This window comes from Pleurodeles waltl, chromosome 3_1 (genome assembly GCF_031143425.1).
Source record: "Pleurodeles waltl isolate 20211129_DDA chromosome 3_1, aPleWal1.hap1.20221129, whole genome shotgun sequence".
In the NCBI taxonomy this organism is placed as follows: Eukaryota; Metazoa; Chordata; class Amphibia; order Caudata; family Salamandridae; genus Pleurodeles; species Pleurodeles waltl.
The window spans coordinates 1,371,851,890-1,371,867,505 of NC_090440.1; the positions used below are offsets into that span (position 1 = coordinate 1,371,851,890).

Below are 15,616 nucleotides of genomic sequence, written 5' to 3' on the forward strand. Positions count from 1 at the left end.
CCCTGGGCCAGCCCAGTTGTCTTAGTCCCCAAACCTGATTTCCAGGGTGGAAAGAAAGAAAATTGTGTTTTGTGTGGACGGTAGGGGCCTCAGTACTCTGACCAAAACAGATGCACACCCAATTCATTAGGCTGAAGAACCGATTGACAGGTTAATGGCAGCCAAATATCTCAATACTTTTGATCTCACATCAGGGTACTGGCAGATAGGTCTGACCCCTGGGGAAAAAGAGAAATCCGCATTCTCCACTCCTGATGGGGAATTATCAGTTTACTGTTATGCCCTTTGGATTGAAAAATGCTTTTGCCACCTTCCAGAGGTTGGTAGACATAGTCCTGGCTGGATTGGAAGGCTTTAGTGTAGCATATCTTGATGATATTGCTGTCTTTACCTCCACCTGGCAGGATGACCTGATCCACCTGGTGAAGGTCCTGGAGGCTCTGAAAAGTGCAGGCATCACTATCAACGCAGGTAAGTGCCAGATAGGGCAAGTTCAGTTTCTATACTTCGGCCATCTTGTAGGTGGAGGCCAAGTTCAACCACTAAAACCCCATTTCCAGACAATTCTGCACTGCATAGCTCCAACCACCCAAACCCACGTCAGCCCATTCCTTGGCTTGACTGAGTACTACAGGAGTTTTGAGAAAGGATATGACACTATTGTGTCACCTTTCACAGAACTGACCTCCAAAAAGATGCCAATGAAAGACAACTGGACAGTGAGCTGTCAAAAGGCCTTTGACACTCTGAAAGAAGCAACGCGCCTAGCACCTGTTCTGAAAGCTCCAGATTATACTAAGCAGTGCATAATGCAGACAGATGCCTCTGAAAATGGGACAGGATCAGTCCAATTCCAGATCAGTGATGATGACCATGACCAACCTGTTGCTTTCAGTAGCAGGAGGTTACTTCCCAGAGACCAAAGTTGGAGTGCCATTGAGAGGGAAGCTTTTGCTGTGGTTTGGTCCCTGAAGAAGCTGAGGCCATACTTGTTTGGCTCTCACTTCGTTGTTCAAACTGACCACAGGCCTGTCAGTTAGCTGTTGCAAATGTAATGTGAAAATCCCCAAACTGTTAAAGTGGTCCATCGCCCTACAGGGAATGGACTTTACAGTGGAACACACACCTGGGACTGACCATGCTAATGCAGATGACCTTTCCGGGTTCTTCAACTTATAATACAAAGAATCTCTTGGGAAAGTTTGTTTCATCCTCTTTCACCTGGAAAGGGGTCACGCAGTAAGGTGCCTCTTTTGTCGTGGTTACCCAACAATTTGTGCCTGGTATATGGTGTAATTTTGACTAAAATCGCACTGGGTTCCTGCTAACCAGGTGCCTCGTGCCAGATCTCTCACAAAACTGCACAGTTGTTTCCACAATTGGCAAAAACTTTAGCACCCTCTGTAAGCCCTAGTAAATGGTACCCCTGGTGCCTGGGGTACTAAAGAAGGGTCCATGAGGGCTGCAGCACAAATTATGCCACCCTAGGGGACCCCCTCACCTAGCACATGACAGGCTGCCATTGCAGGCTGCGTGTCTTGGTGCAGACAAAAAGTGAATACGATATGGCACACAGCCTGTGTGCCACGTCCCCTAAAAATGCATGCAACATATGTAAGTCACCCCTTTAGCAGTCCTTGGAGCCCAAAGGCAGGGTGCATTATATTACATGTGAGGTCATATCTGCTTGGGCACCCAGGGAAACCTAGCCACCCTGTACATTTTAAAAAACTAGACACCTAGGGGTATCCAGGGTGAGCTGACTTGCTTGGCTCTCACCATGTTTTTTTAACCCCAAATCCGTGCACGCTGATCAGCATTTCACTGAAAACAAGAAGATAGCCTTGTGTGCTGGGGAAGCTCTTCCCCAGGCTGTTTTTTGCAGCTGGAAATCGCTCTGGTGCTAACACCAGAGGGATTATTTGTGTCGTGTGCGGGAATGAGGCACACAAGCACCACGGCCATCTGACACAATGAAGGGGTTAGTTCAAGCAAAGTACAAGCAATGTAAACATTGGTCATGATACGTGCAGTGTAAGTATAAGGTACTATAATGTTATGTAAACACATTAGGTTATAAATATGCAAGAAAAGCAGAAGTACTTATACATCAGAAAATATTCAAAGTTTAATTCAACCAAGGATACATATAAAGTCCAGGGAGCAGTGAGAATGCAGCATAGATGTCACGTAAATCTGCATGGTACCTGAAAAAACAAAAAAAAGGAAAAAAGAAATCACATCAATCATGGGCACATATTAGGAAGTAAAAAGAGGATGCACCCCTAGTTCACTTGTTGAAAAAAGAGTGAGCACCACAAGATCACTAATAAAGAAAATTAACTATTAAAGAGCATCAGAGTATTGAAAAGAGCGCTGACTACTTGTGGTGACTAAAGATAAGAATTCATTGTGTACCGGAAAGTATAGCACAGAGGCAAGGGAAGTGGCGAAGAACCAACCATTTTGAGAAGTGCTGGAAACAGAGCCAAAAACAGAGTATCACCTGGAGTGTGGCGGCAGCAGATAGAGGTAATATACATGGATAAGTAAGAAGTTGTCTGCCTCTTACCAGCATATTAAAGTTAAAACCAGAAGCCTCAATAATTCACAGGCAAGGTGTAGATATAATAATAGACCTGAGCCAAACAGACAAACTGTAAGTATCACAAATATTGCCCTATGGTTATCTAAAAGTCATTACTTAGGAATTCCCCATTCATAAGTTTCCGTAAACATACTGCAACTGCAGCATGGTAGCAAAGGTGCTGAGGGGTATAAACCCATATACAATTGGTCGAACGTTCTAAAATGTATTTGACAGAGATGAAATATGTGTGCACTTTAAAATGCACTATGCCAAAAGCAACGGCTAGGGTGCCAATACCTCGTAATATGTATTTGAAGTCCTGTACAGTACACCAGCAAAATTACGTCCCTCTCGAAGTCCAAAAGGAGCGTGATTTTCAGCACCCTTAAAAGCAAACCAGAGCTTCCAGAACAAGACTCATGACAAAAGTCTATAACGCGCACCACCGGTCCTACACGGTCAGAAATGGACAGCATGTTACTTAAAAAAAGAGAAAAAAAAGCATATTTATAGTAAGACATACTAGAGTATGTCAAATGGAAAAATATTCTACCATAATGAAAAGGTATTTCATTTGCAAATGGTGTAGAGGAATGTATAATTATAAACCAGTAAGCCCTGAAGTGTTGCCTATTTATGAGTAGGTGTGAAATTGTCATCCATAGTATAAAGGGCATGTCTAAGGACAGGAAAGCTGTGCGTTCATGATAGAGTAGGGCCAAGTGAGGCCACCCTGTATGCTGTTTTGTGTAGAAAGCATCTCTGGTAAGCAACATGTCGGATAGGCAATTTGAACAGTGGCCTGAACTGCATACGAAAGTACCACCTGGGAAGAGCCAAGAAAGCCCCATGTTAAATGGGTAAAGCCAGGTGGAGCCGCATTATGTTCAATTAGGTATGGATAACCTCTTGTGTAGATAAAACACAAAGGAGGCTGAAAACCGTGACCACATATATATGATCTTCCTAGGCAAGGCCAGTCCCCATTTTGTAAGTGCTGGCTCAAGGTCATTTATGTCTATAGTAACCTGGTTTATGGTTAAGAACCGTGACCTATGAAAAGTCTCATATTGCGGCCAAAATTATAATCAATGGAAAAAGAGTTCATAGGAAAGAAAATGAAAGGAGGCACTTGGAACTTGTTCAAGTATAAGGAGATGAATTAGTGTGAGTAAAATAATGATACCAGACATGTTAAAGCATCACACTTCTGCTAGAGATTACAAAGTACAAGAGAAATGGTGTTGCCACTGCACTCTGCCGCTGCATTATCCGCTGTTGCATTAGGTGCTGCTTAATTCTACGCTGCGCCACTCTGTGCCATACTCTACTTTACTCTATGCCAATGCATTCTGCACAAGTCAACTCTACACCACTCCACTGTATGCCACTCTGCGCAACTCCACTCTGTCCCTCTCTAGTGCCCAGCATTCTGTGCTCCTCCACTCTACTCCTCGGCATTCCACTCTACAACACACCACGCCATTCTCCTCTATCTTTTAGCTATGCTCAACATCAGCCACGCTGGTGTACAACATGGCTACAACACATTGGCAGAGCCAATAGCTCTTGCATAAGCGGGACCTCTTGGTTTTGTCAATTCCTGTGTTCGATGTTTTTCTTCTTTTTAAATCCACAGTTTAAGCTGGATTGTAAATCAGATCACTTGGGTGATTTGGGGGGGGGGTGTTAACCTTGACTCCTGCCCCACCTTCCTTTCCTGCTAGTATGGAGTCTAAAACAAACTGTATGATCCTTCTACTGTTATGATACCAAGGTTATCCAAGATAAATTGTCACAGTTTCAAAAAAAAAAAAAGTTGCTGGGCACCTTATCATAAGATGATCCTTTGTCCTGCTTTGACCCATAGCAGTGCCCAGCTTTCCTTCAGGACTGAACAGTGAATGGGTTTGAATCAGTTTTAAAAATGTGCCTTTTATTTTCATGGGAGGGAGACATGCTATAGCAGTTTTCAGTACAAGTCTGCCTTAAGGATTGTGGGTATGATTTGAAAATAAATATTTTGTGAAAAGTGCCTCAGGTGATTGCCTTTTTGTTTCCAGAGAAACACTTGGACCAGGAGTCCTCTTTTCTGCCATCAACCCAGCATGAAAAGCCAGAGGTGTTTTCAGCACAGCAGAATGCAGCGCTAATAAGCAACTCACTTGATGAGGGCATGTCTGACCATATTAGTAACATGGGCTCTTCTCCCTGCCGGAACCCCGGAAAGGAACTTCTGTTGCCTCATTTGGAGCCGCAGTGGGCCCTTGATGCTTTAAAGCACTGTAAGTTACTTCACAAGTGAAGTTTAATGATTGAACTGGGAATAAGAATATTTGTGGATGCATGCGGTTGAGTTTGTATTGCTTGCAAATTCATACCTTCTAAGCTTTCATTATTTTCCTTCAGTGTCCTAGCTTAAAACTGTTTTTTAATTTTATTTCATTTGCTCTGCCTGGCTGGTATTGTTTAAAATGTCACTTTGCCTCAATATATATAAATGAAAGTCAAATAAATCTACAGATTTTTTTAAACTAAAAATTGTGTATCTGAATCAAAATCAATAAGGGTGTTCCCAAATGTGACATTTCACCCAAGGCCTACAATGAGCTGTGGAGGGGACAATTTGAAATATTTTCGGTTACTGCTAATTTTGTATTGCATAAATGTTTTAAATTGTCACCTTTATCTTTTTCCATGTTCCCTGTTCCAAGAAGGAGACAAATGAGCATCCTTATGTCCGCCATGTCTTTCCTGCTCTCAAACACCTGGATTGTATCAATCCATATATACACGAAGTGCTTCATACATGCATTACATTTATTTCTATACCTTCCATATTTCATCACACATTAGGATTGGCTCATAGAGAAGTTAAGAAATTTAGCAGTGACTGCAAACAGTTATACCAATCTTCCAAATATGGTCCACCATTAATGGGGCTGTGTACTTGGACTTGGGTGAAATATCTTTCTTATCTGATAGATACGTCTAGCTGCAGATTCCTTACCTTTGATTTTCCCAAGCGTCAGACTGGATGTGAACGCCATCGGGTGGCTTTATTCGGCTCTGCATGAAGTCGTTGGTGCCGAAAGTAAGGTCACGGACACCTATATAGAGGCCACCGAGGTGTGGGCATCAGTTCTTTTGGTTCCGCACCAATTATCGCAGATCTAGAGAGCGCTACCCCTCTGTTGGTTTTTGACAGACCTTTCATTGATGTTTTGTCAAGTTTTTCTGCAAGTGTGTCGAAGATGTCTTCGAGGAAGGCTGGGTGCAAACCGTGTGGCGCCTGTCACCGTGCCATGTTGGTTAAGATTCCCCATCTTTTTTTCCTCTGGTGCCTCGTGTGTGCTCGAACTGCCGGGCCAAGGCTCCGAAGGTTTTGAGGGAGCAATCCTTAAAGCTGCTTGTGGCCCAGCAGTAGGCGACACGGGCACTTGCGACTGCTCTGAGGTCTCGATCCTGGTGGAGAATGTTGTCACAGGACTGTTCCAGAAGCTCCAAGTCTCCTTTGTCCCATTCGAGGTCCTTGGGACACTCGGGCAAGAGGCACAAGAAGAAGTAGTAGTCCAAGAGGACTTCGACTTCACCCCTTCTGTCGGCCGACGAGACAAGCGGGGAATATTGGCATTCCCAGAACGTTCCTGCAGAGCCATTGCCTACTTTGGCTGTGCACCTCCCCCTGTTTCTGGGAGCCAAATCGACAACCGCTCAAATCAAAGTTTTATGAGGCATTGCGCCCCATGTTCAAGTGGGCTGACCCCTCCTGGATGCCTTAGGCCCCCTGGGTCGAAAGAGGCCCCATCCGGTTCTATGCGGACAGCCTTGGCCTCAGCTCCGATGGAGTTTCATGGATCTGATTCTGGATCCAGACTGGCTCCAGACGTACCCAGGGGATTGTTTTCCAGCACCGGTCCTGACGCTGATGCTCCTGGCACCATCGGCACCAGCCCCATTATGATTCTACACAATTCAGAGCCAGAATGGAGTTGCACGATGCCTGTTCTGATGGTGCCCGCAAGTTCCAGATCATTGCCTGAGCCTTTTTTTACACAGCCAGGCATGGGAGAAGAGTGGGAGGGGTCACTGGAGCCTTTGGCACACCAGTTGGAGAGTAGCTTGGACTGGTATGAGAAGCTAGGAAAGGCCAGTGGTCTAGACACCTCTCCAGATATTGGCTTTCTCTCTCCCACCCCTGTGGCTACAGAGGAGGGAGCTTCTTATGCAGTGGTGGTGCGTAAGATGTTTGTCAAACTGCCCTCAGTGACTATCAGACGAACATCTTGACAGAAGTACTTTAGCCTGGGGCTTTATACATCTGAACCCTTTCTGCCCTTTAATTAAACACTTGCAGACATCCCAATGGGAACTTGGTCCAAGCCCAGCACAGGGGCTCCTGTCAATAGGACGATCTCCCGCCACCATCGCCCTGCACCTGGAGACCCTAGCTTCCTCAGTCAACACCCCACCCCTGAAGCTTGGTAGTGGTTGTCCAAGCCTCCACTTCCCTTGGCGCATTACCTTCCGCTCCCCTGGACAGGGAATCCAAGAGCTATCTTTGGAAGATAGTTTTCTTCCACCAGCATGGCACTGAGGTCGGTAAACACCTTGTGCTTATTAGGCCGTTTCTCACATACCATTTGGGGGTACAGTTAAACAAGTGCTGCCTCAGGTCCTGGAGGCATACTCTCCCAAACATTAAAAGACGGGAGGGACACTGCTAAGTTCACCATTCGGTGAGGCTTAAATACGACTGATAGGCAGAGTGGTTGCATCAACAGTGGCCCTAAGACGCCACGCCTGGCTGAGGACACCTGTTTTTTTGGAGGATGTCCAGGCACACCTAATGGACATGTGTAAGGAAATGGCTCCCTGTTGCAGTTACCCCCCACTTTTTGCCTGATACTGATGCTGACTTGACTGAGAAGTGTGCTGGGACCCTGCTAACCAGGCCCCGGCACCAGGGTTCTTTCACCTAAAATGTACCATTGTTTCCACAATTGGAACACCGCTGTCACACAGATAAGTACTTTGCAAAAGGTACCAGTGGTACCAAGGGCCCTGTGACCAGGAAGGTCCTAAGGGCTGCAGCATATGTTGTGCCACCCTAAGGGACCCCTCACCTAACACATGCACACTGCCATTGCAGATTGTGTGTGTCGGTGGGGAGAAAAAGGCAAAGTCGAAATGGCATCCCCCTCAGGATCCATGTACACAAAATGCTGCCTGTGGCATAGGTAAGTCACCCCTCTAGCAGGCCTTACAGCCCTAAGGCAGGGTGCACTATACCACAGGTGAGGGCATAGCTGCATGAGCAATATGCCCCTACAGTGTCTGTCTATTCTTAGACATTGTAAGTACAGTGTGGCCATATTAAGTATATGGTCTGGGAGTCTGTCAAAAACAAACTCCACAGCTCCATAATGGCTACACTGAATATTGGGAAGTTTGGTATCAAACTTCTCAGAATATTAAACCCACTCTGATGCCAGTGTTGGATTTATAAAAAAAATGCACACAGAGGGCATCTTAGAGATGCCCCCTGTATTTTACCCAATTGTTCAGTGCAGGACTGACTGGTCTGTGCCAGCCTGCTGCTGAGAGACGAGTTTCTGACCCCATGTGGTGAGGGCCTGTGTGCTCTCTGAGGACACAAAAAAAAGCCTGCTCTGGGTGGAGGTGCTTCACACCTCCCCCTGCAGGAATTGTAACACCTAGCAGTGAGCCTCAGAGGCTCAGGCATCGTGTTACAATGCCCCAGGGCACTCCAGCTAGTGGAGATGCCCGCCCCCTGGACACAGCCCCCACTTTTGGCGGCAAGTCCAGGGGAGGTAATGAGAAAAACAAGGAGGAGTCACCCACCAGTCAGGACAGCCCCTAAGGTGTCCTGAGCTGAGGTGACCCCTTCCTTTAGAAATCCTCATCTTGATTTTGGAGGATTCCCCCAATAAGAATAGGGATGTGCCCCCCTCCCCTCAGGGACAGTAGCCATTGACTACTACCCTCCCAGACCTAAACACACCCCTAAATTCAGTATTTAGGGGCTCCCCAGAACCTAGGAAACTAGATTCCTGCAACCTGAAGACGAAGAAGGACTGCTGACCTGAAGCCCTGCAGAGAAGACGGAGACACCAACTGCTTTGGCCCCAGCCCTACCGGCCTGTCTCCCCACTTCAAGAAAAACTGCAACAGCGATGCGTCCCCCAGGGTCCAGCGACCTCTGAAGCCTCAGAGGACTACCCTGCATCTAAAAGGACCAAGAACTCCCGAGGACAGCGGCCCTGTTCCAAAGAAACTACAACTTGCAACAAAGAAACAACTTTTAAAGGACTCCACGTTTCCCGCCGGAAGCGTGAGACTTTCCACTCTGCACCCGACACCCCCGGCTCGGCCTGTGGAGAAACAACACTACAGGGAGGACTCCCGGGCGGCTGCGAGCCAGTGAGTAGCCAGAGTTGACCCCCCAGATCCCCCACAGCGACGCCTGCAGAGGGAATCCAGAGGCTTCCCCTGACCGCGACTGCCTGCTTCCAAGAACCCGACGCCTGGTAAAGACACTGCACCCGCAGCCCCCAGGACCTGAAGGATCCGACCTCCAGTGCAGAAGCGACCCTCAGGTGGCCCTCTCCCTTGCCCAAGTGGTGGCTACCCCGAGGAGACCCCCCCTTGCCTGCCTGCTTCGCTGAAGAGACCCCTGGGTCTCCCACTGAAACCTATTCTGAACCGGCCGTCTGTTTGCCCACTGCACCCGGCCGCCCCCGTGCCGCTGAGGGTGTACTTTCTGTGCTGACTTGTGTCCCCCGGTGCCCTACAAAACCCCCCTGGTCTGCCCTCTGAAGTCACGGGTACTTACCTGCTGGCAGACTGGAACCAGGGCACCCCCTTCTCCATTGAAGCCTATGCGTTTTGGGCACCACTTTGACCTCTGCACCTGACCGGCCCTGAGCTGTTGGTGTGGTAATTTTGGGGTTGCCCTGAACCCCCAACGGTGGGCTACCTTGGACCCAACTTTGAACCCTGTGGGTGTTTTACTTACCTGCAAAACTAACCAATACTTACTTCCCCAGGAACTGTTGAAAATTGCACTGCCTAGTTTTAAAATAGCTTATTGCCTTTTTTGCCAAAACTGTACATGATATTGTGTTGATTCGAAGTTCCTAAGATACCCGAGTGAAATACCTTTCATTTGAAGTATTACTTGTAAATCTTGAACCTGTGGTTCTTAAAATAAACTAAGAAAATATATTTTTCTCTATAAAAACCTATTGGCCTGGAATTGTCTTTGAGTGTGTGTTCCTCATTTATTGCCTGTGTGTGTACAACAAATGCTTAACACTACCCTCTGATAAGCCTACTGCTCGACCACACTACCACAAAATAGAGCATTAGAATTATCTCTTTTTGCCACTATCTTACCTCTAAGGGGAACCCTTGGACTCGGTGCATGCTATTTCTTACTTTGAAATTGTACATACAGAGCCAACTTCCTACAACATGCCTTTCCATTGCATTCACTTGTTTTGCGAGGAGGCAGATTCGACACTGGAGGACTTTATGGAATCTCTGGCTACGGCCAAGTCCTTGGGCCCCTCAGCGACCCCTCGTCCCCCATCTGCCTTTCACCTCTTTCGTGGCTATGGGAGGAGGGTAGTACTGTGCCAGCCACCGACCAATGCCAGCAACCAACCCAGTCTATGCAAGGATGTGGGCACGATTCCTTCACACCTAGAGGGTCTGCAGGCCATAAGTCGTCTGCCACCCAGCCCCCGGCAGTTGCAGCCCCAAAGCCCTCCTAGTTTGGCTCTGCAGGACTACGCTGGCCCAGTTGGAGGGATAATATACAATCATCTCCGCCACTGACATTCCAAAACATTGTATGCATGAGTACTGCAGATCATCAGGAAGGGCTATGGCCCTGCCTTTCCTATCCCTTCTTCCCCTGCCAACATTCGAACAGCTGGCGAAGGATCATATGTCACTGCTCCGAGAGGAAGTTACAGCTCTCTTGGCCAAGAGAGCCATAGAAAAGATCCTAATATCAGAAGTAGGCAGTGGTTGTTATTCCCGCTCCTTTCTGATACCCAAAACGAACAAGGTTCTTCGCCCTATTCTAGACCTACGGCTGTAAATCTCAATAAATTCCTCAAGAAGGAGAAGTTGAAGATGCTTACTTTGGCTCAGGTCTTGTCTGCTCTAGACCTAGAAGACTGACATGACCTGCAGTTCAAAGTAGGCCACAAACACTTTCAGTTCATCATGGTGCCATTTGGCCTTACTAGTGCCCCTCGGTGTTCATGAAGGTGATGGCGGTGGTCGCAGCTCATCTTTGCAGGTCAGGGGTTTCAGTCTTCCCCTCCTTCGATGACTGGCTGTTGAAGGCAGGCTCACCCCAGGCTGTCGTCTCCCAAGTCCAAACTACGGGGAACCTTCTGCATTCGCTGGGGTTCACTATAAACATGACAAAATCACACCTGACTCCCTCTCCGGTGCTCTCTTTCATAGGAGCTGTTCTGGACATAGTGCAGTTTCGGGCATATCCTCCTGAGCAGCGAGTTCAGGATATTCAGGCTATCATATTGATGTTTTGGCCTCTATCCTGGATTTTGGGGAGACAGACTCTGAGGCTGCTGGGCCTAATGGCTTCCTGCATCCTGCTGGTAAAACATGCCAGTTGGCATATGTGGGCTCTGCAGTGGGACCTGAAGTTCCAGTGGGTGCAGCATAAGGGAAATCTCTGAGATGCTCCAGATCTCAGAGGGAACTGCGAAAGACCTGCAGTAGTGGATTACAAACTGTGATTGGTTCAGAGACCGACTCCTCTCCCTTCCTCAACCAGACCCTAGAGTAGTGACAGATGCGTCACTTCTGGGATGGTACGGCCAAAAGATGGAGATCAGAGTACTCTGGTCTACAGTGAAATCCAGACTCCACATCAACATGTTGGAGCTCCGGGCAATCCAACTAGCATTGAAGGCATTTCTTCCCTCTGTCAAGGGGACGTTAGTGTGGGGTTCATGGACAACTCCACTGTCATGTGCTATGCAACAAGCAGGGGGGTGTGGGGTCATGGACTCTTTGTCAAGAGGTCTTGCATCTTTGGACATGGCTGGAACAGCAGGGTACAACCCTGGTGGTTCAACACCTGGCAGGTTCTCTGAACGGTCAGGCGGACTAAATCAGCCGTCGATGCCTAGCAGATCAAGAGTGGCGTCTTCATGCAGAGGTGGTGTAATGTCTCTTTCAGCAGTGTGGAGAGCCTTGGTTAGATCTGTTCACCTCCGAATAGAACGTACAATGTCAGCAGTTTACATGTTGGAGTTTCCAAGGCGGCAATTGCTTAGTGATGCCTTTCGTCACGAGTGGACCGCAAGTCCTCCTCTATGCCTTTCCCAACCATACCACTCCTGCCCAGATTTCTCAGGAAGATCAAGAACGACCAGGCCCAAGTAATCCTTGTAGCTCTGGACTGGGCACAGAGAGTCTAGTTTCCCAAGCTTCAAAAGTTGAACATCGATCCTCCGACCAGGCTGCCTCTTTAGGAGGAGCTTCTGTCGCAGCAGGACGGGAGGGTTCTCCACCCGAACCTGTCAACTCTGCGCCTTCATGCGTGGAGGTTGAGCAGCAACATTTGACAGCTTTCGACCTTCCTCCTGAAGTCTTTAATATTATCTTGGCAGCCAGGCTTTAGTTCTCAAAAACGTTATATGCCTGCTGGTGGCAAAGATTGGTAAAATATTGTACAGAGAAGTCTCTAGATCCTCTTTCTGCTTCTCTAGCTGATATTCTTCTTTTCATTCTTCTCTTGCCCAGCAGGGTTCCATCTTAAGCACTCTGAAAGGCTTATCTCTGTGCACTGCCCACCTTTCTGTGGCTGCCAACCCTCTTTGTTTAAGTCCCCTAATGTAAATATATTCTTAAAGGGCTTTTACATATGTTTCCCTCTATGCCTTTTATCATGCCTCAGATGTGATTGTAACCTAGTTTTCACTTACCTCATGTGTGCTCCCTTCGAGACACTGCACATTTGTCCCCTCTAACTGCTTACCATCAAGACGGCCTTTTTAGTGGCAATAACATCTGCCCAGAGGGCGAGTGAGATACAGGCCTGGTCATCCACGTCCCCTTATCTCACGATATTGGTGCTATGCTCTCGTGCCTCTTTCCTTCTAAAGGTGGTGACCTCATTCCGTCTAGGTCAAGCTGTCACCCTGCCTACCGTCTTTGCTATCTCATGTCCCTCTAAAGAAGAGGAACAACTCCACCGGCTGAACGCTACCTTGACTACACAAAAGAGTTCTGGGTGTACAACCAACTCTTTGTGGGGGTATGTGGGAGCAAAGAAGAGTCAGGCAGTACAGAAGCGGACCCTTTCGCGCTGGATCATTCTCTGTAATACCATCTGCTATGCCCTGGCAAAGAAGCAGCTTCCTGAGGGCTTACAAGCCCATTCCACCGGGGGGAAAAGCTATGACCATGGTGTTCGCAAGTGGAGTACCAATCCTGGACACTTGCCAGGAAGCAATATGGACATGACTGCACATGTTTGCCAAACACTACTGCCTGGACAGTTAGGTCCGCAGGAACGGGTATTTCGCCCATTCGGTCCTGCAGGACTTTGTAGTCTTAAAAACATTTGTCTGCAGCCCACTGCCAGGTATCTAAGCAAAAGTAAGAAATCTGCAGCTCGAAGTCGCTATCAGATGAACGAGTTACTAACCTTCGGTAACGCATTATATGGTAGGCAGACTATCTAGCTGCATATTCCTTGCACCCACCCATGCGTCCCTGCTCTGCAGACTTGTTTACTAGGGTTAGGGTGATCCATTTTCCGGGCCCTAGCTTGGACATACATGTGTGCCAGTTGTTATCATGGTTCTGCGCTTCTGGCGTGGAAAGCTGTGATTAAAGTAACTGATGCCCACGCGCCTAGTTGGTGCCTATATAGGTGATCGCAATGTCACTTCCAGCTCCATCAACACCACCTGGAGCCATCCAACAGTGCACGCAAGGGGTATTGCTCGAGCAATAATTTCCAGATCCACTCTGACCCTTGGAAATAATCAAAGGTAAGGACTCAGCAGCGAGATAGTCTCTGCCAGATAATGTGTTACCGAAGATAAGTAACTTGTTCATTAGGTGGCAGGATGCAAGTAACTGAAAATATGTATTTAACATTGAATGTATATACCACACAGTGTTGCTGCCTGTTTTCTTGCCATTACTTTATCCTTTAAGTGCTGTGGAATCAATGTTTCATCTGTATATGAAAGAACATCCTGATTGTTCGTAGTTATTTATTTTTGTGTTACAAAAACAATGCTTCAGGATAAAGATGCAAAAGAAACTCATTTAACCAATGACTTTCTGATGCCAGGGTAACAGTGCTCTCCACCTAATCATTAGTCTAGCCAGAGGGCCAACAGAACATCTGTCAATTTTTAATTATCATGTTATTTATATTGATGAGATTTAATTTGAATACTACCTATCACTTCGTGAAATCGCTTATTTTCTCTGTCATGCTGATTGTTTGCTCTAAAGCTTTACTGACACAGGATCATTAAGTCCTTTTGATAGCGTTGTACGAATAGCTGAATATAAATGCAAGTCTTGTTCAAGGGCGGGCCAAGGTTTTCTTAAAAATATTTCAACCAGCCCGCCAATCTAGGATGCTTTAGCATAAATTTCTATTCTTGTTTTATTATCAGATCTACCTTTCTGAATAAGTTGTTATTCTGTGACTGTTGAGGTCACTGTTGCTTGTACCCTTATTATTGTCTTTTTGTCTCAAGTGTAAAGGGACGTTTTCAGGGTCAATTTTGTCACTATTACTTTTGCCTAATTACACTTACTGCAGGTTACCCTGTTCCTTAAAGCAGTGTGCCCTTCGGTTTGCTTATGTGCTATTACATTGCTCTCTCCTTCAACTTGAATAGATTACAGTGGAAATGTCTCAAAAATGAGCAATTAACTTGATTTGTATTACTGACTGGTGCACCCTTTGCTCCTCCTGAGATAGAAACATGGTTATAAATTTAGCACATTCCTAAATAACACTTTGGATTTATTTTTTGAGGCTGCCTCATGATATCAGCCCATTTATTCTGATGAATACTAATGACTGCAGATTCCTAATTTTAGAATACACTGCAGGCATCAGACAGGATATGGAAAGCTTTCACTGGCGAAGTTCAGACACTCCAAATTGATTCCATACTGCCCTAAGTGATAGAGCAGAACAGAGCTCCATTTAATCCCCCCAACAACTGTAGAAAACAGATGACTGTTACAAACCCTACAAGATGTTTGGACTCTGAAAGTTGTGCAGTAAGTGAACCTTTTTGCACCCGAAGATCATCTGGTATTTTGAAGCAACGTTGTAGATCCCGGAACGCAAGAAGTAGTCACAGGTCTCACATAAGTCTTGCTCCAAGTTGAAGGTGTGTACTCCTTTCCTATCCCAACTTCACTTCACTGTCGAATTTCTCAGATAACTCAGTTGAAGTCCAGACATAAACACAAGAAAGCAAAGCTTAACTCTATTCATTCTACCACTCTATCTAAGGAGAATGTATGAGGGCATTGTGATGTCATGTTGTCTCCTTCCAGTTTCAGAGCCAATTCCTTAGTTGGTCCAGGTATGCTCTCAATTTGCCAGGTCATAGAAAAAGGAGTACACTATATCCCAAACGAAATAGGGCTATAAAGGCCATAAATACAACAAAAGTTCTAATGGCAATCACTTAGACAAAGTTTGACACATTCACAGGGCTATTCTATTCAAAGACGCTGCTGCAGCAACAAATGATTTAGACATTTTTCAGTTTAATCATTTCATACATTGCATAAATCATGTGACAGTTCAAATCTGTGGAAAGGTGCTATGTGTCTGCGCAGCAAGAGTAAAACTAAGTAAAAAATATGCAAAAAATCTACATTGCGCATAATCAAAAGAAATCTTAACCAACAAGACATCTATTTTCAAATAGAGCCCTTAAGTGAAGTACATTTTATGGGTTTCTC

General features: G+C 46.3%; 1 protein-coding gene across 4 annotated transcripts in view; it reads left to right on the forward strand.

Moving 5' to 3' along the window:
• ARHGEF12 (Rho guanine nucleotide exchange factor 12) overlaps positions 1-15,616 on the forward strand; it is a 794,162-nt gene that overhangs the window by 594,802 nt on the left and 183,744 nt on the right. For all 4 annotated transcript variants that reach the window (XM_069224871.1, XM_069224872.1, XM_069224873.1 and 1 more), the window contains one exon: positions 4,654-4,875. In XM_069224871.1, the coding sequence (XP_069080972.1) occupies positions 4,654-4,875 (222 nt within the window). The remainder of the gene's footprint in view (positions 1-4,653; positions 4,876-15,616) is intronic.